Source organism: Salmo salar, chromosome 21 (assembly GCF_965601325.2).
Source record: "Salmo salar chromosome 21, fSalSal1, whole genome shotgun sequence".
NCBI classification, from domain to species: domain Eukaryota; kingdom Metazoa; phylum Chordata; class Actinopteri; order Salmoniformes; family Salmonidae; genus Salmo; species Salmo salar.
The window spans coordinates 45,651,136-45,678,563 of NC_138311.1; the positions used below are offsets into that span (position 1 = coordinate 45,651,136).

Consider the following 27,428-nt stretch of genomic DNA (forward strand, 5'->3'; position numbering starts at 1 on the left):
AATACATTAAAACCACTACAATATGAATACAGAATACATTAAAACCACAACAATATGAATACATTAAAACCACAACAATATGAATACAGAATACATTAAAACCACAACAATATTAAAACATTAAAACCACAACAATATGAATACATTAAAACCACAACAATATGAATACATTAAAACCACAACAATATGAATACATTTAATCCACGACAATATGAATACATTAAAACCACAACAATATGAATACATTAAAACCACAACAATATGAATACATTAAAACCACGACAATATTAATACAGAACACAAAAAAAAAACATGACAATAGTCAGTTACACAACTGAACGCCTTCCGCATTTAACCCAACCCCTCTGAATCAGAGAGGTGCAGGGGCTGCCATAATTGACATCCACGTCTTCGGCGCCCGGGGAACAGTGGGTTAACGACAGATTTTTATCTTGTCAGCTCAGGGATTCGATCCAGCAACCGTTCGGTTACTGGCCCCACACTCTAACCACTAGGCTACCTGCCGCCTCCTCCCATTCATGAGGAGTAAATATGTGACTTATGACATCTGACAAGAAAACTCTATGATAAGCTCAATGATAAGTCTTTGACAGCCCATTCTCACAAAACCACGTCAGTCTTCAGATTCTGGAACAAGGTTTTCCAAATCGCATTCTGGAGAGGTAGCCAGTTGGTAACTGACTTTCATTCAAATATTCAACTAATCCAAATATTTTACTAAATATTCAACTAAGTCTTCTCTCTGGACCATAATTAAATAAGCGTAAATCTGCTGATTAGCCTAACTGCATCGTTGGATGGAAAGCTTATAGACCCAGACGTCTATCAAAACAGCCTTCCCTGTAGCTCAGTTGGTAGAGCATGGTGTTTGCAACACATGGTGTTTGCAACACATGGTGTTTGCAACACATGGTGTTTGCAACACATGGTGTTTGCAACACATTTGCAACACATGGTGTTTGCAACACCAGGGTTGTGGGTTTGATTCCCACGGGGGGCCAGCACAGGAAAAAATGAAATGTATGCATTCACTACTGTAAGTCGCTCTGGATAAGAGCGTCTGCTAAATGACTAAAATGTAAAATGTAAAACAGATATGATCTTACTACCAATCTCAACCTCAGAGTTCCTTCTAGCCAGAGTTTCTGTGTGCATCCCAAATGGCACCCTATTTAAAAGGGAATAGGATGCCAATTGCGACTCAACCCTCACATCTTATTCATTCCACCTAACTTATAGATTCAGATCCTCCTCAGATCCCAATGACTTCATCATACTCCTCCATATGAAATCAGTGTTATTGTACACATTCCCTCCAATTTTCTTCCGGTCTCAGACCCAAATTAGTGTAATTATACACATTCCCTCAAGGCTCTGACCCAAAAGGAACAGAGCTGAGGAGAGGAAAGCTTCTTGTTTTAAGATAGTCACTCATACCATGGATCATTTAGCTATTTGATTTTGAATTTTAAGAAGACTTTATGTATACACAAAATTATAAATTTGGCCTTTACTACTATAGCCCATAGAAATGTATTCAATAACACATTCATAAATGGAAAAAAAGAGCATCCAGTAAGGTTTGGAAGTGTGTGTCCTACATCTAGGAGATATAAGAAAGATCAGGAAGTATTTTAGTTTTTTTGGACACATATTTAACTTCTTGTTTTTGTTGGCACAAGACTACCTCCATACTTCCATTAATTTGTGTTGGTTACCTTCAGATGAACCCTGTGACACTTGTGGGGGGTCGTAGAGCAAAACGGAGAAAACACAATTGTGTTCGTGAGAGTCTTCCCTTTTTACAGGGTCATATTAGTTCAGCCTGGTCTCATAGACTAGACGTAACATAGTACATACTGTATAAATCCGGGACACTCAAATTAGTATATGTTACATTTGAAGTGGTTAAGACAGATGGTTATTTAAGGAAAAAACAGAAGTAGTGGCCTCCCGAGTGGCGCAGTGGTCTACTGCACTGCATCGCAGTTGCTAGCTGTGCCACTAGAGATTCTGGTTCGTGACTGGGAGACGCATGGGGAGGTGCACAATTGTCCCAGCGTCGTCCGGGTTAGGAGAGGGTTTGCCAAGTCGCCAGGTGTACGGTGTTTCCTCCGACACATTGGTGCGGCTGGCTTCCGGGTTAAGGAGCAGTGCGAATTGGCTGGGTTGTGTTTCGGAGGACGCACGGCTCTCGACCTTTGCCTCTCCCGAGTCTGTACGGGAGTTGCAGTGATGGGACAAGACTGTAACTACCAATTGGGGATAAAGAAAAAGACAGTAGGGTGGTTGGGAGTTCGAATCTCATCAGGGACAACTTTAGATTTTTAGGCAATTTGCAACTTTTCAACTACTTTTTAGCTACTTTGTAACTACTTAGCATGTTAGCTAACCCCTCCCCTAACCCTAGCCCTAACCCTTTTAGCTAACCCTTCCGCTAACCCTAAGCTTAACCCTAACTCCTAACCCTAACCCCTAGCCTAGCTAACTTTAGCCAGCTAGCTTTTGTTAGCCACCTAGCTAAAATTCCCAACATATCATACGTTTAGCAAATTTGGAACATATTGTAACATAACATATAATACGAATTGTAATTCATAACTTATCATACGAAATGGGTGATGGATATCCACAAATTAATACAAACCATATGAAACTTAACATATCATCCTAAATGTAGTGTCTCGGATTTACATACAGAATAATAAGAAATGCTCTGTGACCGAATTGATTAGTTTGTAGCCCAAAAGGTTTGGACGATGTTGTTCATGAGAGTCATCTGTCCATAGTGTGGTCAAACTGTACAGGCGTTTTCGTGAGAAGACCGATTTTCCAGTTGTCTCATGGTGTGACAAACACCGCTGTAGCTTGGCCACCTTCCACTGCAGATGCGGAAAGCCGACAGAGGCGGATGCCCTGGATTGAGACATAGCCCATGCAAAAATAAACTGCCATTTCTAGCTTAAATTGATGGATTTTGATGGTGATTTTTTTTATTATGTTACTTAGATTGACACACAGGATTTTTGGAGAATTCAATCATTCCTATTTTTTATATGAATAAAATTCAGCATTTTGACCCTCGGTGCAGCCTCTGTGACTACTGGGAAGATTTGAACCCACTTAACCCCAAAATGTCTCCAAAGGTTCACCGTCACTGTAAAGCCCTAGTTATGTTGTTGCTTTCACAAAGTCATTTCTGAAGATTATTATTTATTTAATGTGATTAGTAATTCATTTACGTCTGTCCCTTATTTTAGGGTAAACCCTGTTACGTGAACTGAACTCTCGCTTTAATATGTGACTTGTTATTTCAGGAAACTCGGCCTATGTCACACGTCACTACTTCACATGAGAGTCATTTGAACGTAAACCTTCTTTTCATATCAAAATGTGTTTTCTTGGCAGAAATGCCTTCTGAAACATGTGAACGTTCATGTGCCTTATAACACATTTTTATGCCATCTGTAAATACGAATACAATTTTTAAATTACGAGCCTAGATGGTTTAGCCATAGAAAAAGCCTGAAACCTTCCCATTAGCCATGATTGGATGAGATAATGTGTGGGCTGGACATGCCAAGAGATCGAGTTCATAAATCAGTGGAATTAGAGTATGATAGCTAAGGAGATCTTCAAACTAAGGCCAACCATGGCATCTGTGACAGAGAGGGAGAAGCGTCCTTCCATGTATACGGGTAAGATAGTCTAGCTAGCTACATTTTCAGATATTACATGTTTCTAATTTAGTCAGAAAGTTGTTTTCATTTCAAGTTAAAGTGTACTGTTAGCTAGATAGCTAACGTTAGCTGGCTGGCTTGCTAGCTAACGTGACGTGTATGATCTGTGTAGTAATTTTATTCATATATCAGAGCCATTTGCTTTGCTAGTTTTAGCCTAATGTTAGCTAGCTAACATTGAACCTGGTTGGTTAGCTTCCTGCAGATTTATGCAGGGTAGTCATGAGTTGGGATTATGGTTCATTGTTTAGCTAGCTAGCTACATGTCTTAACAAAAAACTCCACTATGCAAGTAACCATTTCAATAGAATGTTCATGATGTCAATGTGACAACTGTTAATAGACGTAGCTGGTAAATTCGCTTTAGCTATCTACTCCGATTTCAGAGCACTCTCGTCTGAGTGTGCCAGAGTGCAGAAGTAACTGACAAATTTACAAACGCTCAACACCTGTTGAATATGGCCGGTGGCAGTAAATGTTGGCAAAAAAGCTTAATTAAATTGTTGCCAGCAGCACAGTTGCAGTCACCAACGCTCTGGATAACATAAAAATAGCCTAACCAGCTCTGCTAGGGTATGTAAAAAGGTCAGAGTGAGCTGTTCTCTCTTTTGTGTCTGGAAGTAGCTAGCAAGCTAGCCAACGTTAGCCAGTTAGCTTGTGTGTTTGACTGCCGTTGTTTGGACAGAATGCTTAGATCAACCCTACTGGCCAGAGAGTGCAGTGTGCCCTCTGAACGCTCCGAGAGTGAAACGCTCTGAATTTAAGAACGGACAATCTGACAACGCTTTGAGTTTACGGGCAAGGCTATAGATTAAGAGGGTGTGAACGATGCTGAATGGGTACAGACAAAGAAGAGCTCTCCAGTTGGTGTAACAAAACATTCAAAGGCCATTTTCTCAAAAGTGAGAAAAAGTTGATTAACTCTCAAAGCAGAATTACTTTCCCATTCTTCCTCAACTGTAGTGTATATATCATTTTCTAGCTCTGAGTCTCACAATTTCAAATGTTGCTACATAAGACCGAATCAAGCCGGTTGGTCATATATGGTGAACCTATTTCTTTTTAAATATATACATTTTTTAAGGAAACATTGATCATCTAATAGTCAAATCATAGGGTAAAAGCAGGGGAGCTGGCTCAACTCTTTTTGGCAGTTTGTTTGTGTTTTGTGCTGGAAAACTGAGTGGGTTGAGCGTGTTATAGATCAACAGACTAGAAATGTTTTAACAATTGTATTTTTTTGCATTCAATTGTGCTCCTTGAGCCACACAATAAACTTCCATTCCCCTGTCACAAGCAGATTGATGACGGATTTAATATGAAATCATCCACCCTGTTATGGTCAACCCATTTATGGTCAACTTTGTTACGGTCAACCCAGCACTTAATAGGCACTTACTATAGTATTTTTTACTTAACCTCAAGGTGGGAAAATGTGTTTATGAAGTTGAACATGTGCTATTTATGACAGGATGTTAAAATTAGGTGAAATCAAGTTACACTTCTCAAAAGGCGCCGAATTGGTGGAACGACCCAAGATAAGTGTGCCCATACCAGTTGCTATCTCTCACATTTCCAGGGTTAACACACACACAAAGGCAGCTGGGGGAAGAGTTACAGTGGGGGGAAAAAGTATTTGATCCCTTGCTGATTTTGTATGTTTGCCCACTTACAAAGAAATTATCAGTCTATCATTTTAATGGTAGGTTTATTTGAACAGTGAGAGACAGAATAACAACAAAAAAATCCAGAAAAACGCATGTCAAAAATGTTATAAAATCATTTGCATTTTAATGAGGGAAATAAGTATTTGACCCCTCTGCAAAACATGACTTAGTACTTGGTGGCAAAACCCTTGTTGGCAATCACAGAGGTCAGACGTTTCTTGTAGTTGGCCACCAGGTTTGCAGACATCTCAGGAGGGATTTTGTCCCACTCCTCCATGCAGATCTTCTCCAAGTCATTAAGGTTTCGAGGCTGACATTTGGCAACTCGAACCTTCAGCTCCCTACACAGATTTTCTATGCGATTAAGGTCTGGAGACTGGCTAGGCCACTCCAGGACCTTAGTGTGCTTCTTCTTGAGCCACTCCTTTGTTGCCTTGGCCGTGTGTTTTGGGTCATTGTCATGCTGGAATTCCCAACCACGACCCATTTTCAATGCCCTGGCTGAGGGAAGGAGGTTCTCACCCAAGATTTGACAGTACATGAAATGATGCGATGAAGTTGTCCTGTCCCCTTAGCAGAAAAACACACCCAAAGCATAATGTTTCCACCTCCATGCTTGACGATGGAGATGGTGTTCTTGGGGTCATAGGCAGCATTCCTCCTCCTCCAAACACGGTGAGTTGAGTTGATGTCAAAGAGCTCCATTTTGGTCTCATCTGACCACAACACTTTCACCAGTTGTCCTCTGAGTCATTCAGATGTTCATTGGCAAACTTCAGACGGGCATGTATATGTATGCTTGATCAGGGGGACCTTGCGGGCACTGCAGGATTTAAGTCCTTCACGGCGTAGTGTGTTACCAATTGTTTTCTTGGTGACTATGGTCCCAGCTGCCTTGAGATCATTGACAAGATCCTCCCGTGTAGTTCTGGGCTGATTCCTCACCGTTCTGATGATCATTGCAACTCCACAAGGTGAGATCTTGCATGGAGCCCCAGGCCGAGGGATATTGACAGTTATTTTGTGTTTCTTCCATTTGCGAATAATCGCACCAAATGTTGTCACCTTCTCACCAAGCTGCTTGGCGATGGTCTTGTAGCTTTTTCCAGCCTTGTGTAGGTCTACAATCTCGTCCCTGACATCCTTGTAGAGCTCTTTGGTCTTGGCCATGGTGGAGAGTTTGGAATCTGATTGATTGTTTGCTTCTGTGGACAGGTGTCTTTTTTACAGGTAACAAGCTGCGGTTAGGAGCACTCCCTTTAAGAGTGTGCTCCTAATCTCAGCTCGTTACCTGTATAAAAGTCACCTGGGAGCCAGAAATCTTTCTGATTGAGACTGGGTCAAATACTTATTTCCCTCATTAAAATGCAAATCAATTTATAACATTTCTGACATGCGTTTTTCTGGATATTTTTGTTGTTATCCTCTCTAGGGTATGTGGGACGAAATCGTCCCACCTACTCAACAGCCAGTGGAATCCTGTGGCGCGTTATTCAAATACCTTAGAAATGCTATTACTTCAATTTCTCAAACATATGACTATTTTACACCATTTTAAAGACAAGACTCTCGTTAATCTAACCACACTGTCCGATTTCAAAAAGGCTTTACAACGAAAGCAAAACATTAGATTATGTCAGCAGAGTACCCAGCCAGAAATAATCAGACACCCATTTTTCAAGCTAGCATATAATATATAACCCAAACCACAGCTAAATGCAGCACTAACCTTTGATGATCTTCATCAGATGACACTCCTAGGACATTATGTTATACAATACATGCATGTTTTGTTCAATCAAGTTCATATTTATATCAAAAAACAGCTTTTTACATTAGCATGTGACGTTCAGAACTAGCATACCCACCGCAAACTTCCGGTGGATTTACTAAATTACTCACGATAAACGTTCACAAAAAACATAACAATTATTTTAAGAATTATAGATACAGAACTCCTTTATGCAATCGCTATTTCCGATTTTAAAATAGCTTTTCGGCAAAAGCACATTTTGCAATATTCTGAGTAGATAGCCCAGCCATCACGGGCTAGCTATTTAGACACCCACCAAGTTTGGCCCTCACCAAACTCCGATTTACTATTAGAAATGTTTTATTACCTTTGCTGTTCTTCGTCAGAATGCACTCCCAGGACTTCTACTTCAATAACAAATGTTGGTTTGGTTCAAAATAATCCATAGTTATGTTCAAATATCCTCTGTTTTGTTTGTGCGTTCAAGACACTATCAGAAGGGTGATGAAGGGTGACGCGCCCGACGCGTTTCGTGATTAAATAATTCTTAATATTCCATTACCCTACTTCGAAGCATGTCAACCGCTGTTTAAAATACATTTTTATGCGATTTTTCTCGTAAAAAAGCGATAATATTCCGACCGGGAAACCCTGTTTTAGTTCAAAGACGAAAAAATAAAAACATGGTGTCGCCTCATTGTTCTCTGATCGACAATTATCCAAATGCGCTACTGTTTTTCAGCCAGGGCCTGCAAAGACATCATTCACCAGTTTGCCGCCTTCTGAGAGCCTATGGGAGCCGTAGGAAGTGTCATGTTACAGCAGAGATCCTCAGTTTTCAATAAAGAGAGTGTAGAAGCCCAAGAAATGGTCAGACAGGCCACTTCCTGTAAGGAATCTTCTCAGGTTTTTGCCTGCCATATGAGTTCTGTTATACTCACAGACACCATTCAAACAGTTTTAGAAACTTTAGGGTGTTTTCTATCCAAAGCCAATAATTATATGCATATTCTAGTTTCTGGGCAGTAGTAATAACCAGATTAAATCGGGTACGTTTTTTATCCGGCCGTGCAAATACTGCCCCCTACCCTAGAGAGGTTATTCTGTCTCTCACTGTTCAAATAAACCTACCATTAAAATTATAGACTGATCCTTTCTTTGTCAGTGGGCAAACGTACAAAATCAGCAGGGGATCAAATACTTTTTTCCCCCACTGTAAATATTTAATCTCAATCAAAATATTTTGCCATTGTGCAATTTTCCACTATTTTCCACAACGTTATCTGATTTCAGTCATGCGAGAGAAACCCATAAACAATAAGAAGCAGACATTCATACTGTCTATCTTCCTTCAGCTTCTGAAAACTTAGCTTGGTGATGGGTCTCAGTAGGCGGGTCTGTGTGTCTAATCTTTAAAGCTCCAAAAACCCACACGCTGAGAGGTTTCATAAAATGATGAATGCTAAAATGGGTCCCCATAAGATCTAGAGCAGGGGTCTACAACCTTTTCTAGCATGAAAACTACTTAAAACAAATTAAACGTTGCCAGCTGCTCATTTCATTTATGTCTTTCAAATAGGAACATTATTCTCCTCTACCCTGAAACTCTTCCCCGGGTATTTTTGGGGTATTCTTCCGGTAATGATATTATTAGACCTTTGATTGTGGGTGTTGAATGGTAAATAATTGATGGGATCCTCAGATAAGCACATTCACGCTCAAACATACACAGACACATGCATGCACAAGCACATATGATAGAGAGAGAGAGAGAGAGAGAGAGAGAGAGAGAGAGACAAAGAGCAATTATCATATGAATTGAGTTTTCTTTTCCTGCTCTGATATCTGTCTGTGTCCCTGCCACAGAGGTGTTCAGCTGTGTTATGAAACAGTGAAAAGTTTAGGGGAAAACTTTATCTATTTTTCTGTGAGGCAGCGTATCATCCTACACCAACTCTGAGACACAGACAGACTGGAGGGAGCAAGAAAAGCATTACTCTGCCTTACCCCAATGGCTGTCAGAATGGGGACTTGGTATATCCACTTAATGTTCCCAGCACTTAACTCCCAGCACCTAGAATCATGGAGAAAAGAAGAAGAGGAAAATAGATGGTTGAAGAAAGGCAAACAAGGAGGAATAAAGTTGGAGGGTGTGAAGTAGGGGTGATGTATCAAAACAAAGAAATGGAAAGAGAAGTGGAGGGACGGAGGGAGCGAAAGAGGTGAAGGGAGAGAAATGCAGTGAGTGTGAGAGAGAGAGAGAGAGAGAGAGAGAGAGAGAGAGAGAGAGAGAGAGAGAGAGAGAGAGAGAGAGAGAGAGAGAGAGAGAGTAAAGTCGATCATTCCCTGGGCAGGATAATGAACTCCATTCAGAGACTCTCCCTATTCATTACAGTGACAGACAGGGCAGCTAAAGAGATGCTCTCTCCCTATTCATTACAGTGACAGACAGGGCAGCTAAAGAGAGACTCTCTCCCTATTCATTACAGTGACAGACAGGGCAGCTAAAGAGAGACTCTCTCCCTATTCATTACAGTGACAGACAGGGCAGCTAAAGAGAGACTCTCTCCCTATTCATTACAGTGACAGACAGGGCAGCTAAAGAGAGACTCTCTCCCTATTCATTACAGTGACAGACAGGGCAGCTAAAGAGAGACCCTCCCTATTCATTTCAGTGACAGACAGGGCAGCTAAAGAGAGACTCTCTCCCTATTCATTACAGTGACAGACAGGGCAGCTAAAGAGAGACTCTCTCCCTATTCATTACAGTGACAGACAGGGCAGCTAAAGAGAGACCCTCCCTATTCATTACAGTGACAGACAGGGCAGCTAAAGAGAGACTCTCTCCCTATTCATTACAGTGACAGACAGGGCAGCTAAAGAGAGACTCTCTCCCTATTCATTACAGTGACAGACAGGGCAGCTAAAGAGAGACCCTCCCTATTCATTACAGTGACAGACAGGGCAGCTAAAGAGAGACTCTCTCCCTATTCATTACAGTGACAGACAGGGCAGCTAAAGAGAGACTCTCTCCCTATTCATTACAGTGACAGAAGGGGCAGCTAAAGAGAGACTCTCTCCCTATTCATTTCAGTGACAGACAGGGCAGCTAAAGAGAAACTCTCTCCCTATTCATTACAGTGACAGACAGGGCAGCTAAAGAGAGACTCTCTCCCTATTCATTACAGTGACAGACAGGGCAGCTAAAGAGAGACCCTCCCTATTCATTACAGTGACAGACAGGGCAGCTAAAGAGAGACTCTCTCCCTATTCATTACAGTGACAGACAGGGCAGCTAAAGAGAGACCCTCCCTATTCATTTCAGTGACAGACAGGGCAGCTAAAGAGAGACCCTCCCTATTCATTACAGTGACAGACAGGGCAGCTAAAGAGAGACTCTCCCTATTCATTACAGTGACAGACAGGGCAGCTAAAGAGAGACCCTCCCTATTCATTACAGTGACAGACAGGGCAGCTAAAGAGAGACTCTCTCCCTATTCATTACAGTGACAGACAGGGCAGCTAAAGAGAGACCCTCCCTATTCATTTCAGTGACAGACAGGGCAGCTAAAGAGAGACCCTCCCTATTCATTTCAGTGACAGACAGGGCAGCTAAAGAAACATCCACTGAGTTCCATCAGGGCCAATGGCAAAGGCTATGCCTGCCTACCCATTCATTGTGAGAATGTGTTTTGTTTATTCAGTCAGTATTTGAGCAAGATTTGTTACCCTCTATTTGAGCACACTTAATCCAGTTATGGGTGTTTACTTCATGATTTGCAAAGCGAGCAGCTCTGAAAATAGAATACCCATCCAAAGAGAAGGATTCATCCTGGGAACCGAGGGAGATTCTGGATGGACATTCTGTTAACATGATTTGGGAGGTTTTTGGTCACACATTAGATAGGAACCCGTTGGAGGAAAGAGAGTCTGCAATAGTCAAATTTTCCCTCCAAGGATCTGCCACATGTAGGTATGGTAGCTAGCCATAATTTGAATGTGCAGGCGATGGAGGTCAGTATTCAGTGCTTGCATATCATGTGTTTTATGCACTAGGCTTCAAGAAGTGTGTGATTTGCACAGAACTGTGTCCCAAATGGAGAGAGTTTACCATGGAGGGAGTTGTCCATGACTGATGATTCCTTAATGTAGTGTTAACTTGTTATGTACATAATGCTACATCTGACTACATCTGATAATGCTACATCTAACAAATGCTACATCTGGTAATGCTACATCTGATAATGCTACATTTGACAAATGTCACATCTGATAATGCTACATCTGACAAATGTCACATCTGATAATGCTACATCTGACAAATGCTACATCTGACAAATGTTACATTTGATCATCCTAAATCTGATAATGCTACATCTGATAAATGCTAAATCTAATAATGCTACATCTGATAAATGCTACATCTGATAATGCTACATCTGATAATGCTACATCTGATAAATGCTACATCTGATAAATGTTACATCTGATAATGCCACATCTGATAATCCTAAGTCTGATAATGCTACATCTGCCAAATGCTACATCTGACAAATACTACATCTGATAATGCTATCTCTTTCTCCAAACTCTGGCTCTTTCTCCAAACTCTGGCTCTTTCTCCAAACTCTGGCTCTTTCTCCAAACGCTATCTCTTTCTCCAAACTCCGGCTCTTTCTCCAAACGCTGTCTCTTTCTCCAAACGCTGTCTCTTTCTCCAAACGCTGTCTCTTTCTCCAAACGCTGTCTCTTTCTCCAAACTCTGGCTCTTTCTCCAAACGCTGGCTCTTTCTCCAAACGCTGGCTCTTTCTCCAAACGCTGGCTCTTTCTCCAAACTCTGGATCTTTCTACCACTGCTGACTCTCCCTTAAGGTTGCTTCCTGAGAGGATAATTGAGGAAAAACAATTAAAGGCAGCTTAATGGAGTCCCGTGTGGCTCAGTTGGTAGAGCATGGTGTTTGCAACACCAGGGTTGTGGGTTCGATTCCCACGAAGGACCAGTACGAAAACAAAAAAGGAAAAAAAAACGTATGAAATGTATGCATTCACTACCGTAAGTCGCTCTGGATAAGAGCGTCTGCTAAATGACAAAAATGTAGAAGTAGCAATAGAAAGAGAGAAAAGAGAGAGCTGCAAGCAAGCCCAGGGTCTCACCATTCAGGCTTTCACACAGTGTACCCATCCTGAATACCTGATGAAAGAAACCATGGGAACTACTATTCAGCACCAGATTCAACAGTCGACTGAACAAATTCATCACAAGGCAACCCACCAAGTCATCCCTGAGAGGAGAGTAAGTGTCCTCTGTCTACTGCCCCCTTTGTTTATCCTTACAGTGTTTTGGTGCAGGAGAGACCGGCTGCTGCCTCCAGTGCATAGTACAAGTCACTAATAGGAAGTCAAGTCACTACCATTACCAAGTACTTAATACCCATATTCCAAATAAATCATGTTACCTAGCCAGCAGATTGGTCTGGTACTGTGCATGTGATGACTTACAGTTCCTTCAGAGTATTCAGACCTCTTGACTTTTTCCACATTTTGTTAGGTTACAACCTTATTCTAAAATTGATTAAATAGTTTTTCCCCCCTGATCAATTTACACATAATAACCTACAATGACAAAGCCAAAATAGGTTTTTTGACATTTTTGTAAATCTATTACAAATAAAAAACTGAAATATCACATTTACATAAGTATTCAGACCCTTTACTCGTTACTTTGCTGAAGCACCTTTGGCAGCAATTGTAGCATCGAGTCTTCTTGGGTATGACGCTACAAGGTTGGCACAACTGTATTTGGGGAGTTTCTCCCATTCTTCTCTGCAGATCCTCTCAAGCTCTGTCGGGTTGGATGGGGAGCGTTGCTGCACAGCTATTTTCAGGTCTCTCCAGAGATGTTAGATCGGGTTCAAGTCCAGGCTCTGGCTGGACCACTCAAGGCCACTCAAGGACTTGTCCCGAAACCACTCCTGCATCGTCTTGGCTGTGTGCTTAGGATCGTTGTCCTGTTGGAAGGTGAACCTTCGCCCCAGTCTGAGGTCCTGAGCTCTCTTGAGCAGGGTTTCATCAAGGATCTCTCTGTACTTTGCTCCGTTCATCTTTGCCTCGATCCTGACTAGTCTCTCAGCGCCTGCCGCTGAAAAACATCCCCACAGCATGATGCTGCCACCATCATTCTTTACCGTAGTGATGCTGCCAGGTTTCCTCCAGACGTTACGCTTGGCATTCGGGCCATATAGTTCAATCTTGGTTTAATTAGACCAGAGAATCTTGTTTCTCATGGTCTGAGTGTCACGCCCTGACTGTAGAGATCCTTATTTTTCTCTATGTTTGGTTAGGTCAGGGTGTGACTCGGGTGGGGAAGTCTGTTTTCTGTTTCTTTGTTTTTGGGCTGAATGTGGTTCCCAATCAGAGGCAGCTGTCTATCATTGTCTCTGATTGGGAATCATACTTAGGCAGCCTGTTTTCCACCTGTGTTTGTGGGAGGTTGTTTTCGCTTTAGCATCTGTGCATGACAGAACAGTGCGCTTTCGTTTTGTTGTTTTTGGTTATTCCTGTTTCAGTGTTTCTTGAAATAAATGATCATGAACACTTACCACGCTGCGCCTTGGTCCACTTCTCCTTCTAACGACGAGCGTTACAGAACCTCCCACCAAAAACGGACCAAACAGCGTGGCCAGGATAGTTGGACATGGGAGGAGATCATGAGGGGAGCAGGACCCTGGACGCGGATTGGGGAATATCGCCGTTCAAGGGAGCAGATGGAGCAGCAAGAGATGAACGGCGACGATATGAGGAATTAGCTTGCCGGGCTAAAGTGAGCATCCAGCCAGGACGGGTTGTGCCAGCCCTACGCTCCAGACCTCCAGTGTGCCTCCATGGCCCAGTATATCCGGTGGCAGCTCCACGCACCAGGCTGCCAGTACGTCTCCTCAGTCCGGTGAGACCTGTTCCGGCTCCACGTACGAAGCCTCCAGTGATGATCTATGGTCCGAAGCCTCCAGTGGTGATCCATGGCATGAAGCTTCCAGTGATGATCCACGGCCTGGAGCCTGTAGTGATGATCCATGGCACAAAGCCTCCAGTGATAATCCATGGCAAGAAGCCTCCAGTGATGATCCATGGCCCGGAGCCTGTAGTGATGATCCATGGCACAAAGACTCTAGTGATAATCCATGGCCCGGAGCCTCCAGTGATAATCCATGGCACGAAGCCTCCAGTGATGATCCATGGCCCGGAGCATGTAGTGACGATCCATGGCCCGGAGCCTCCAGCGACGGTCTGCAGTCCAGAGTCTCCAGCAACGGTCTGCAGTCCAGAGTCTCCAGCGACGGTCTGCAGTCCAGAGTCTCCAGCGACGGTCGGCAGTCCAGAGCCTCCAGCGACGGTCGGCAGTCCAGAGCCTCCAGCGACGGTCGACAGTCCAGAGCCTCCAGCGACGGTCGGCAGTCCAGAGCCTTCAGCGACGGTCGGCAGTCCAGAGCTTCCCAGTCCAGAGCCTCCGGCGACGATCTACGGCCCGGTTCCTCCGGCATAGATTCAGGGTCCGGAGCCTCCGGCAACGATCCACAGTTCGGTTCCACGAAAGTGGGGGGAGTCCCAAGTGGAGGGGGATCTGCGTCCCGCACCGGAGCCTCCACCAAGAGGAGATGCCCACCCGGACCCTCCCCTATAGGTTCAGGTTTGTAGCCGGAGTCCGCACCTTTGGGGCGGGGTACTGTCACGCCCTGACTGTAGAGATCCTTATTTTTCTCTATGTTTGGTTAGGTCATGGTGTGACTCAGGTGGGGAAGTCTATGTTTCTATTTCTTTGTTTTTGGGCCGAGTGTGGTTCCCAATCAGAGGCAGCTGTCTATCTTTGTCTCTGATTGGGAATCATACTTAGGCAGCCTGTTTTCCACCTGTGTTTGTGGGAGGTTGTTTTCGGTTTAGCATCTGTGCATGACAGAACAGTGCGCTTTCGTTTTGTTGTTTTTGGTTATTCTTGTTTGAGTGTTTCTTGAAATAAATTATCATGAACACTTATCACGCTGCGCCTTGGTCCACTTCTCCTTCTAACGACGAGCGTTACACTGAGAGTCTTTAGAGGGCTGTCATGTGCTTTTTACTGAGGAGTTGCTTCTGTCTGACCACTCTACCATAAAGGCCTGACTGGTGGAGTGCTGCAGAGATGGTTGTCCTTCTGGAAGTTTCTCCCATCTCCACAGAGGAACTCTAGAGCTCTGTCAGAGTGACCATTGGGTTCATAGTCACCTCCCTGACCAAGGCCCTTCTCAACCGATTGCTCAGTTCGGCCGGGCGGCCAGCTCTAGGAAGAGCCTTGGTGGTTCCAAACGTCTTTCATTTAAGAATGATGGAGACCACTGTGTTCTTGGGGACCTTCAATGCTGCAGACATTTTTTGGTACCCTTTCCCAGATATGTGCCTCGACACAATCCTGTCTCGGAGCTCTATGGACAATTCCTTTGACCTCATGGCTTGTTTTTTGCTCTGACATGCCCTGTCAACTGTGGGACCTTGACAGGTGTGTGTCTTTCCAAATCATGTCCAATCAATTGAATTTACCACAGGTGGACTCCAATCAAGTTGTAGAAACATCTCAAGGATGATCAATGGAAATAGGATGCACCTGAGCTCAATTTCAAGTCTCATAGCAAAGGGTCTGAACACTATTGTAAACTATTTGTCATTATGGGGTATTGTGTGTAAATTGCTGAGGATTTCTTTATTTTTTAATCCATTTTAGAGTAAGGCTGTAACGTAATAAAATGTGGAAAAAGTCAAGGGGTCTGAACACTTTCTGAAGGCACTGTACATCATAAAATCAACAGTCTTTTGATTGATCCAAAAAATGATGCTGGTACAAATGCTCAGACCGATATAATGATCTAATAAGCTATGAAACGGAGGTAGCTTAAACCTATTCACTATGGTTATGTTATTTTAAATTGCTTTATGTAGAAATATGTGAGTAATGTAAAGTAGAGGTAAAGAAACACATGCACAGAACGTGATCCGCACATGCTCAGGAGCTTCGGGATCTTTAGTCTGGAGAAAAAAAGTCCAGAAAAAATTGGATCAGCAGCCACGACCTAATTTAAATGTATTCATGCTGTTGAATAGCTTAATGTTTTGAATCCCAATTAACTAGAGGAGGAGAGACGGTGCTCTTTATACGGTCATTCTACATAAATCCATATTTATACAGAGCATAATTATGAAGAGCAGGGGGGATAAAGGAGGCATGACAAGGTGCTTGAGAGGGCCATAGCTGGAGGATTCCATCTGGTGAGCAGATAATTGGGGATAGCTATTAGATATTTATACATAAAGCATCTGCATATTGAATGTGGACTAGGTTCTCACTCACCTTCCATCTGCTAGTGTTGCCCGGACAACTGCCCATGCTGCCACGAACAGAGCTGGAACACCTGGAATTGGAATGATGAAAAGAACAGCAGCTTCCTACAAATGTTATAAACACTAATTAAATAGAGCACCAGGGCCCTAACATAACGAAATGACTTAATTGTTGTTTTCTATTGAAATTGTGTTATTTGTGTTATTCCTTTTTTCCTAACTATGTTGTGGCATTTTTCTGTTCCTATGTAACAGCTCACTAATAACAGCTGCAATAGCACAGGAACAGGCTAGTTAGACAAAAAAATGTGTTGTTCAATCTAGAAATAGCTCTCTGAGACAGCATGAACTTTGAAAGCAGGATAATTGAGTGGGATGATTTCTCTTTTGCTAAAAGGTGTTTTTAAGAGTAGCTAGCTACAAAGCAGGAAGTTGTGAATCGTAATCAACAGACGTGGCTCTCTCCCCGTTAGAGCTGAAAAATATGAGTGAGGACAACTCAACTCTAAACTCGGAGAGTGGTGTCAGGAAAATAACCTCTCACTCATCGTCAACAAAACAAAACAAAGGAGACGATTGTGGACTTCAGGAAACAGCAGATGGAGCACCCCTCCATCCACATCGACGGGACAGTAGTGGAGAAGGTGGAAAGTTTTAAGTTCCTCGGCGTACACATCACGGACAAACTGAAATGGTCCACCCACACAGACAGAGTGGTGAAGAAGGAACAACAGTGCCTCTTCAACCTCAGGAGGCTAAAGAAATGTGGCTTGTCACCTAAAACCCTCACAAACTTCTACAGATTCGCAATCGAGAGCATCCTGTCGGGCTGTATCACAGCCTGGTACGGAAACTGTACCGCCCTAAAATGCAAGGCTCTCCAACGCATCAACGGGGCAAACTACCTGCCCTCCAGGACACCTACAGCCCCCGATGTCACAGGAAGGCCAAAAATAGCAACGACCTGAGCCACTGCCTGTTCACCCCGCTATCATCCAGAAGGCGAGGTCAGTACAGGTGCATCAAAGCTGGGACGGAAAGACTGAAAAACAGCTTCTATCTCAAGGTCATGTAACATTTGTCGTAGTGGAGAGAAGACCAATACGCAGCGGGAATGTGGATACTCATCTTTTTTTAATAAAACATGAGTAAAGCATCCACAGGAAAAAACAATAAACAATACTCACGACACGAACAGTGTGGCAGGCTAAACAAAGCAGTGCTCACAAACAACTACCCACAACCCCAAAGAAAAACACACACCTGTTTATAGGACTCCCAATCAGAGGCAACTAGAAACACCTGCCTCCAATTGAGAGTCCAGCAACCCAACCTACACATAACACAAAACCTCTGCCACGTCCTGACCAAAACTAATACAATGACTCCCTCTGCTTGTCAGGACGTGACAGTACCCCCCCCCCCCCCCCCCTCCTAAAGGTGCAGACCCTAAATGCACCTAAAAGAAAACACAAAAACCCCAAACACAAAAAAATATCCCCCTAAACTAAAGGGAGGGAAGGGAAGGTGGCTGCCGTCAACGACGGCACTGTGCTACACCCCCCCTCCCCAACCCACCTATATAGGAGGCGGCTCAGGTGGACCTCGCTCTACCTTCGGCGTCGCCCACTTGGGTGGCGCCCCTGGCTGCGCCCGGCGGCGATGGCTGCGCCGGGCAGACGGGCCACTCTGGCTGATCCGGGCAGACGGGCCACTCTGGCTGATCCGGGCAGACGGGCCACTCTGGCTGATCCGGGCAGACGGGCCACTCTGGCTGATCCGGGCAGACGGGCCACTCTGGCTGATCCGGGCAGACGGGCCACTCTGGCTGATCTGGGCAGACGGGCAGCTCTGGCGACTCCTGACTGGCGGGCAGCTCTGGCGACTCCTGACTGGTGGCAGCTCTGGCGACTCCTGACTGGCGGGCAGCTCTGGCGACTCCTGACTGGTGGCAGCTCTGGCGACTCCTGACTGGCGGGCAGCTCTGGCGACTCCTGACTGGCGGGCAGCTCTGGCGACTCCTGACTGGCGGGCAGCTCTAGCGGCCCTAGACTGGCGAGGCTGGGCTGACGCACTAGATGCCTGATGCGTGGGGCTGGTACAGGACGTGTCAGCCTGGGGACATGCACCTCAAGGCTAGTGCGTGTAGCGGGGAATACTGGACCATAGAGGTGCACTGGCGGTCTCGAGCGCAGGGTTGGCATCACCCCTTCAGGCTCGATGCTCACTCTCCCCTGGCACATGCGGGGCGCTGGTACTGCGCATACCGGCCTGAATACACCAGGCCTCACCACAGCACCTACCCCAAAGCACAGGACCTGTCCAGTCTGTTTATGTCCAAAAAGGGTACGGGGAGCTGGCCTGGATCTCCAATCTCCCCCCGCCAAACAGCCCTTGTGCCCCCCCATTTTTTTTTATTGGGGCTGCCTCTCGGGCTTCCTTGCCAGTCGTGTTCCAGCATAACGTTCGCTCCCTTTTCCTGCTGCCTCCGCTCTCCTGGCTGCCTCCACCTGTTCCCATGGGAGGCGATCCCTTCCAGCCAGGATCTCCGCCCATGTGTAGGATCCCTTGCCGTTCAGGATATCCTCCCATGTCCAGGAGTCCTTCCTCCCACGCTGCTTGGTCCGTTTGTGGTGGGTAGTTCTGTAACATTTTTCGTAGTGGAGAGAAGACCAAGGTGCAGCGGGAATGTGGATACTCATATTTTTTTTATATAACTACCCACAACCCCAAAGAAAAACACACACCTGTTTATAGGACTCCCAATCAGAGGCAACTAGAAACACCTGCCTCCAATTGAGAGTCCAGCAACCCAACCTACACATAACACAAAACCTCTGCCACGTCCTGACCAAAACTAATACAATTACTCCCTCTGCTGGTCAGGACGTGACAGGTCATCAGACTGTTAAACAGCCATCACTAACATAGAGAGGCTGCTGCCAACATACAGACTCAAATCACTGGCCACTTTAATAAATGGATTTAATAATGGTATCTCTCATCACTTTAAATAATGCCACTTTAACCTGTTGGGGCTAGGGGGCAGTATTTGCACGGAGGGATAAAAAAATGTACCCGATTTAATCTGGTTACTAATCCTACTCAGTAACTAGAATATGCATATACTTATTATATATGGATAGAAAACACCCTAAAGTTTCTAAAACTGTTTGAATGGTGTCTGTGAGTATAACAGAACTCATTTGGCAGGCAAAACCCTGAGACATTTTCTGACAGGAAGTGGATACCTGATGTGTTGTATTACCTTTAAACCTATGCCATTGAAAAACACAGGGGCTGAGGAATATTTTGGCACTTCCTATTGCTTCCACTAGATGTCACCAGCCTTTACAAAGTGTTTTGAGTCTTCTGGAGGGAGATCTGACCGAACAAGAGCCATGGAACGATGATGGCCCATTAGACACCTGGCGCGCGAGTTCATGTTGGGTACCCTCGTTCCAATACGTTATAAAAGAGAATGCATTCGTCCACCTTGAATATTATTCATGTTCTGGTTAAAAAAGGCCCTAATGATTTATGCTATACAACGTTTGACATGTTTGAACGAACGTAAATATATTTTTTCCCCTCGTTCATGACGTGAAGTCCGGCGGGCTTAGATCATGTGCTAACAAGACGGAGATTTTTGGACATAAATGATGAGCTTTTTTGAACAAAACTACATTCGTTATGGACCTGTGATACCTGGAAGTGACATCTGATGAAGAGAATCAAAGGTAATGGATTATTTACATAGTATTTTCGATTTTAGATCTCCCCAACATGGCGGCTAGTCTGTATCGCAACGCGTATTTTTCTGGGCGCAGTGCTCAGATTATTGCAAAGTGTGATTTCCCAGTAAGGTTATTTTTAAATCTGGCAAGTTGATTGCGTTCAAGAGATGTAAATCTATAATTCTTTAAATGACAATATAATATTTTACCAATGTTTTCTAATTTTAATTATTTAATTTGTGGTGCTGACTTGAATGCCGGTTATTGGAGGGAAACGATTTCCTGAACATCAACGCCACAGTAAAACGCTGTTTTTGGATATAAATATGAACTTGATAGAACTAAAAATGCATGCATTGTCTAACACAATGTCCTAGGAGTGTCATCTGTTGGAGATTGTAAAAGGTTAGTGCATAATTTTAGCTGATTTATGGTTTTGGTGATGCCTGTCTTTGAATTGGCACAACATTACACACAACTCTTGTAAATGTACTGTCCTAACATACTCTAAATTTATGCTTTCGCCGTAAAACCTTTTTGAAATCATAAAACGTGGTTAGATTAAGGAGATGTTTATCTTTCAAAGGGTGTAAAATAGTTGTATGTTTGAAAAATTTGAATTTTGACATTTATTTGGATTCAAATTTGCCGCTCTTGAAATGCACCTGCTGTTGATGGAGTGCACCATGGGTGGGACGCTTGCGTCCCACCTAGCCCATAGAGGTTAATAATGTTTACATATCCTACATTATTCATCTCATATGTACTGTATATACAGTATTTTATACCATCTATTTAATTTTTTCCTATGCCACACGGCCATCGCGCATCCATATATTTATATGTGCAAATATATGTATTTATTTCACCCCGTTACATTATCTGTATAAGGTAGTCATTGTGAATGTGTTAGATTACTTATTAGGTATTACTGCACTGTCGGAACTAGAAGCACAAGCATTTTGCTACACTCGAATTAACATCTGCTAACCATGTGTATGTGACAATTTTTTATTTATTTGATTTGACACCATCACACCTCCTCCTCCATGCTTCACGGTAGGAACCACACAGCCTGCAATCACCTACTCTGCATCTCACAAAGACACGGCTGTTGGAACCAAACATATTAAATCAGACCAAAAGGACAGATTTCCACCGCCCTAATGTCCGTTGCTCTTGTTTCTTGGCCCAAGCAAGTCTACTATTCTTATTGGTGTCCTTTAGTAGTGGTATCTTTGCAGTAATTTCAAGGCCTAATTTACGCAGTCTCCTCTGAACAGTTGATGTTGAGATGTGTCTGTTACTGAAACTCTGTGAAGCATTTATTTGGGCTGCAATCTGAGGTGCAGTTAACTCTAGTGAACTTATCCTCTGCAGCAGAGGTAACTCTGGGTCTTCCTTTCCTGTGGCGGTCCTCATGAGATTCAGTTTCATTATAGCGCTTGATGTTTTTTGCGACTGCACTTGAAGAAACTTTCAAAGTTCTTGAAATGTTCCGTATTGACTGACCTTCATGTCTCAAAGTAATGATGGACTGTAGTTTCTCTTTGCTTATTTGAGCTGTTCTTGCCATAATATGGCCTTGGTCTTTTACCAAATATGGCTATCTTCTGTATACCACCCCTACCTTGTCACAACACAACTGATTGGCTCAAACGCATTAAGAAGGAAAGAAATTCCTCAAATTAACTTTTATCAAGGCACACCTGTTTATTGAAATGAATTCCAGGTGACCTCATGAAGCTGGTTGAGAAAATGCCAAGAGAGTGCATGTCACGCCCTGGCCATAGAGAGGGTTTTATTCTCTATTTTGGTTAGGCCAGGGTGTGACTAGGGTGGGCATTCTATGTCCTTTTTTTCTATGTTTATGTATTTCTTTGTTTTGCCCTGGTATGGCTCTCAATCAGGGACAGCTGTACATCGTTGTCGCTGATTGGGAGCCATACTTAGGTAGCCTGTTTTCCTTTGGGTTTGGTAGGTGGTTATTTTCTGTTTAGTGAGTATTACCTGACAGAACTGTTTGGCTGTTGTTTCTGTTATTTTGTTTAAGAAATAAATACATGATGAGCACTATCCACGCTGCGCCTTGGTCTACTCTTTCAGACGGCCGTTACAGTGCAAAGCTTTCATCAAGGCAAAGGGTGGCTATTTTGAAGAATCTCAAATATATTTTGGTTTGTTTAACACTTTTTTAGTTACTACATGATTCCATATGTGTTATTTCATTGTTTTGATGTCTTCACTATTATTCTAGAATGTAGAAAATAGTAAAAATGTAAATGTAAATGTAAAAATAAAGAAAAAGATTAGGTGTGTCCAAACTTTTGACTGGTACTGTATAATTATATTTATATACTTGTATACACATTAGTCATCATAGATTGGTGTACAAAAACAAAACACAAATTGATAGCTGAGCAGTATAAAAATATGCAATGTTTGTTGTCCATAAATCATATATTACTGTGATATATACAGTTGAAGTCGGAAGTTTACATACACTTAGGTTGGAGTCATTAAAACTCGTTTTTCAACCACTCCACACATTTCTTGTTAACAAACTATAGTTTTGGCAAGTCGGTTAGGACATCTACTTTGTGAATGACACAAGTAATTTTTCCAACAATTGTTTACAGACAGATTATTTCACTTATAATTCACTATTTCACAATTCCAGTGGGTCAGAAGTTTACATACACTAAGTTGACTGTGCCTTTAAACAGCTTGGAAAATTCCAGAAAAATATGTGATGGCTTTAGAAGCTTCTGATAGGCTAATTTACATAATTTGAGTCAATTGTATGTGTACCTGTGGATAAATTTCAAGGCCTACCTTCAAACTCAGTGCCTCTTTGCTTGACATTATGAGAAAATCTAAAGAAATCATTCAAGACCTCAGAAAAACTACTGTAGACCTCGACAAGTCTGTTTCATCCTTGGGAGGAATTTCCAAATGCCTGAAGGTACCACGTTCATCTGTACAAACAATAGTATGCAAGTATAAACACCACGCAGCCGTCATACCACTCAGGTTGGAGACGCATTCTGTCTCCTAGAGATGAACGTACTTTGGTGCGAAAAGTGCAAATCAATCCCAGAACAACAGCAAAGGACCTTGTGAAGATGCTGGAGGTAACAGGTACAAAAGTATCTATATTCACAGTTAAACGGGTCCTATATCGACATAACCTGAAACTCCGCACAGGAAGGAAGAAGCCACTGCTCCAAAACCGCCATAAGAAAAGCTAGACTACGGTTTGCAACTGCACATGGGGACAAAGATTGTGCTTTTTGGAGAAATTACCTCTGGTCTGATGAAGCAGAAATAGAACTGTTTGGCCATATTGACCATCGTTATGTTTGGAGGAAAAAAGGGGACGTTTGCAAGCTGAAGAATACCATCCCAACCGTGAAGTACGGGGGTGGCAGCATCATGTCGTGGGGGTGCTTTGCTGCAGGAGGGACTGGTGCACTTCACAAAATAGATGTCATCATGAGGCAGGAAAATTATGTGGATATATTGAAGCAACATCTCAAGACATCAGTTGGGAAGTTAAAGCTTAGTCGCATATGGGTCTTCCAAATGGACAATGACACCAAGCATACTTCCAAAGTTGTGGCAAAATGGCTTAAGGACAACAAAGTCAAGGTATTGGAGTGGCCATCACAAAGGCCTGACCTCAATCCTATAGAACATTTGTGGGCAGAACTGAAAAAGCGCGTGTGAGCAAAGAGGCCTACAAACCTGACTCAGTTACACCAGCTCTGTCATGAGGAATGAGCCAAAATCACCCAACTTATTGTGGAAGCTTGTGGAAGGCAACTCGAAATGTTTGACCCAAGTTAAACAATTTAAAGGCAATGCTACCAAATACTAATTGAGTGCATGTAAACTTCTGACCCACTGCGAATGTGATGAAAGAAAGAAAAGCTGAAATAAATCACTCTCTACTATTATTCTGACATTTCACATTCTTAAAATAAATGTATTTGGCTAAGGTGTATGTAAGCTTCCGACTTCAACTGTATATATATATATATATATATATATATATATATATATATATATATATATATATATATATATATATATATATATATATATATTACTGTGTTTGCGGTTGTAAAACCATTGCACGTAAGGTAAACAACATTTTCAGAGGACAACTTTAATGTTGATATATTACATAAGAAAACACATTTGCATGTTTTTACTTTAAACAAGAAAACAAACCACTCTGCTGAATATGACAGTTCCAACATAACAACTTGTTTACTCCGGCAACCTCATATTTACTTCACATAAATGTAATTACATGGTTCTCTGGATTGACATGGATCGCAGTTGTAGTTTTCTGTCTCGGCTTAGTGGCTTAACCAAAGAGACAAAATCACATTGATTGACTGTGATAGAAAGGATGGTTTGTTTCTAAATGTGTGTGTGTGTGTGTGTGTGTGTGCGTGTGTGTGTGTGTGTGTGTGTGTGTGTGTGTGTGTGTGTGTGTGTGTGTGTGTGTGTGTGTGTGTGTGTGCCTGTCTGCTTGCCAGCATGCCTGCGTTAGTCAACAAACACCCCACAAAGTTCCCCCGGAGCGTATTTCCAGCCTTTCGCCTGAGAAAAGTTATTTTTTACATCTACATTTCGAACATCTCTGTCGTGGTCCCTGCTCCCTAACAGGAAGAACACATCAAACGAGGATGGGGCATGAATAAAAACAACATTTACCATAAGAGGGAGGGGAAGTATCAAAACAAACAAGCAAGAGTCACTGTGAGGCCGAGTGGGGAGGAGAAGAGGTTGTAAGAGGATTGGGCTAGATGCTATTGATGATTGTTTTCTGAATGTGCCTCTAATACAGTGGCTGTGAGAAGAGACAACTCTAATACAGTGGCTGTGAGAAGAGCCTACTCTAATACAGTGGCTATGAGAAGAGCCTACTCTAATACAGTGGCTATGAGAAGAGACTACTCTAATACAGTGGCTATGAGAAGAGACTACTCTAACAGTGGCTATGAGAAGAGACTACTCTAATACAGTGGCTATGAGGAGAGACTACTCTAATACAGTGGCTACGAGGAGAGACTACTCTAATACAGTGGCTATGAGGAGAGACAACTCTAATACAGTGGCTGTGAGAAGAGACAACTCTAATACAGTGGCTATGAGAAGAGACTACTCTAACACAGTGACTATGAGAAGAGACTACTCTAATACAGTGGCTATGAGGAGAGACTACTCTAATACAGTGGCTATGAGAAGAGACTACTCTAATACAGTGGCTATGAGGAGAGACTACTCTAATACAGTGGCTATGAGAAGAGACTACTCTAATACAGTGGCTATGAGAAGAGACTACTCTAATACAGTGGCTATGAGAAGAGACTACTCTAACAGTGGCTATGAGAAGAGACTACTCTAACACAGTGGCTATGAGAAGAGACTACTCTAATACAGTGGCTATGAGAAGAGACTACTCTAACACAGTGGCTATGAGAAGAGACTACTCTAATACAGTGGCTGTGAGAAGAGACTACTCTAATACAGTGGCTATGAGAAGAGACTATTCTAACACAGTGGCTATGAGGAGAGACAACTCTAATACAGTGGCTGTGAGAAGAGACTACTCTAATACAGTGGCTATGAGAAGAGACTACTCTAATACAGTGGCTATGAGGAGAGACAACTCTAATACAGTGGCAATGAGAAGAGACTACTCTAATACAGTGGCTACGAGAAGAGACTACTCTAACACAGTGGCTATGAGGAGAGACAACTCTAACACAGTGGCTATGAGAAGAGACTACTCTAATACAGTGGCTGTGAGAAGAGACTACTCTAATACAGTGGCTATGAGAAGAGACTACTCTAATACAGTGGCTATGAGAAGAAACTACTCTAATACAGTGGCTATGAGAAGAGACTATTCTAACACAGTGGCTATGAGGAGAGACAACTCTAATACAGTGGCTGTGAGAAGAGACTACTCTAATACAGTGGCTATGAGGAGAGACAACTCTAATACAGTGGCTATGAGAAGAGACAACTCTAATACAGTGGCTATGAGAAGAGACTACTCTAATACAGTGGCTATGAGAAGAGACTACTCTAATACAGTGGCTGTGAGAAGAGACTACTCTAATACAGTGGCTATGAGAAGAGACTACTCTAATACAGTGGCTATGAGAAGAGACAACTCTAATACAGTGGCTGTGAGAAGAGACAACTCTAATACAGTGGCTGTGAGAAGAGCCTACTCTAATACAGTGGCTATGAGAAGAGACTATTCTAACACAGTGGCTATGAGGAGAGACAACTCTAATACAGTGGCTGTGAGAAGAGACTACTCTAATACAGTGGCTATGAGAAGAGACTACTCTAATACAGTGGCTATGAGAAGAGACTACTCTAATACAGTGGCTATGAGAAGAGACTACTCTAATACAGTGGCTGTGAGAAGAGACAACTCTAATACAGTGGCTATGAGAAGAGACTACTCTAACACAGTGACTATGAGAAGAGACTACTCTAATACAGTGGCTATGAGAAGAGACTACTCTAATACAGTGGCTATGAGAAGAGACTACTCTAACAGTGGCTATGAGAAGAGACTACTCTAACACAGTGGCTATGAGAAGAGACTACTCTAATACAGTGGCTATGAGAAGAGACTACTCTAATACAGTGGCTGTGAGAAGAGACTACTCTAATACAGTGGCTATGAGAAGAGACTATTCTAACACAGTGGCTATGAGGAGAGACAACTCTAATACAGTGGCTGTGAGAAGAGACTACTCTAATACAGTGGCTATGAGAAGAGACTACTCTAATACAGTGGCTATGAGGAGAGACAACTCTAATACAGTGGCAATGAGAAGAGACTACTCTAATGCAGTGGCTACGAGAAGAGACTACTCTAACACAGTGGCTATGAGGAGAGACAACTCTAACACAGTGTCTATGAGAAGAGACTACTCTAATACAGTGGCTATGAGAAGAGACTACTCTAATACAGTGGCTATGAGAAGAGACTACTCTAATACAGTGGCTATGAGGAGAGACTACTCTAACACAATGGCTATGAGGAGAGACAACTCTAATACAGTGGCTGTGAGAAGAGACTACTCTAATACAGTGGCTGTGAGA

At 42.9% G+C, this 27,428-nt stretch overlaps 1 protein-coding gene across 1 annotated transcript in view; it reads right to left on the bottom strand.

The window, feature by feature from the left end:
- Positions 1 to 27,428, bottom strand: part of pth2ra (parathyroid hormone 2 receptor a) — a 120,184-nt gene that overhangs the window by 24,902 nt on the left and 67,854 nt on the right. Inside the window, exons 8-9 of the mRNA XM_045704397.2 lie at positions 16,556 to 16,616; positions 9,189 to 9,255 (exon numbers count right to left, since the gene is read on the bottom strand). Of these exons, the coding sequence (XP_045560353.1) occupies positions 9,189 to 9,255; positions 16,556 to 16,616 (128 nt within the window). The remainder of the gene's footprint in view (positions 1 to 9,188; positions 9,256 to 16,555; positions 16,617 to 27,428) is intronic.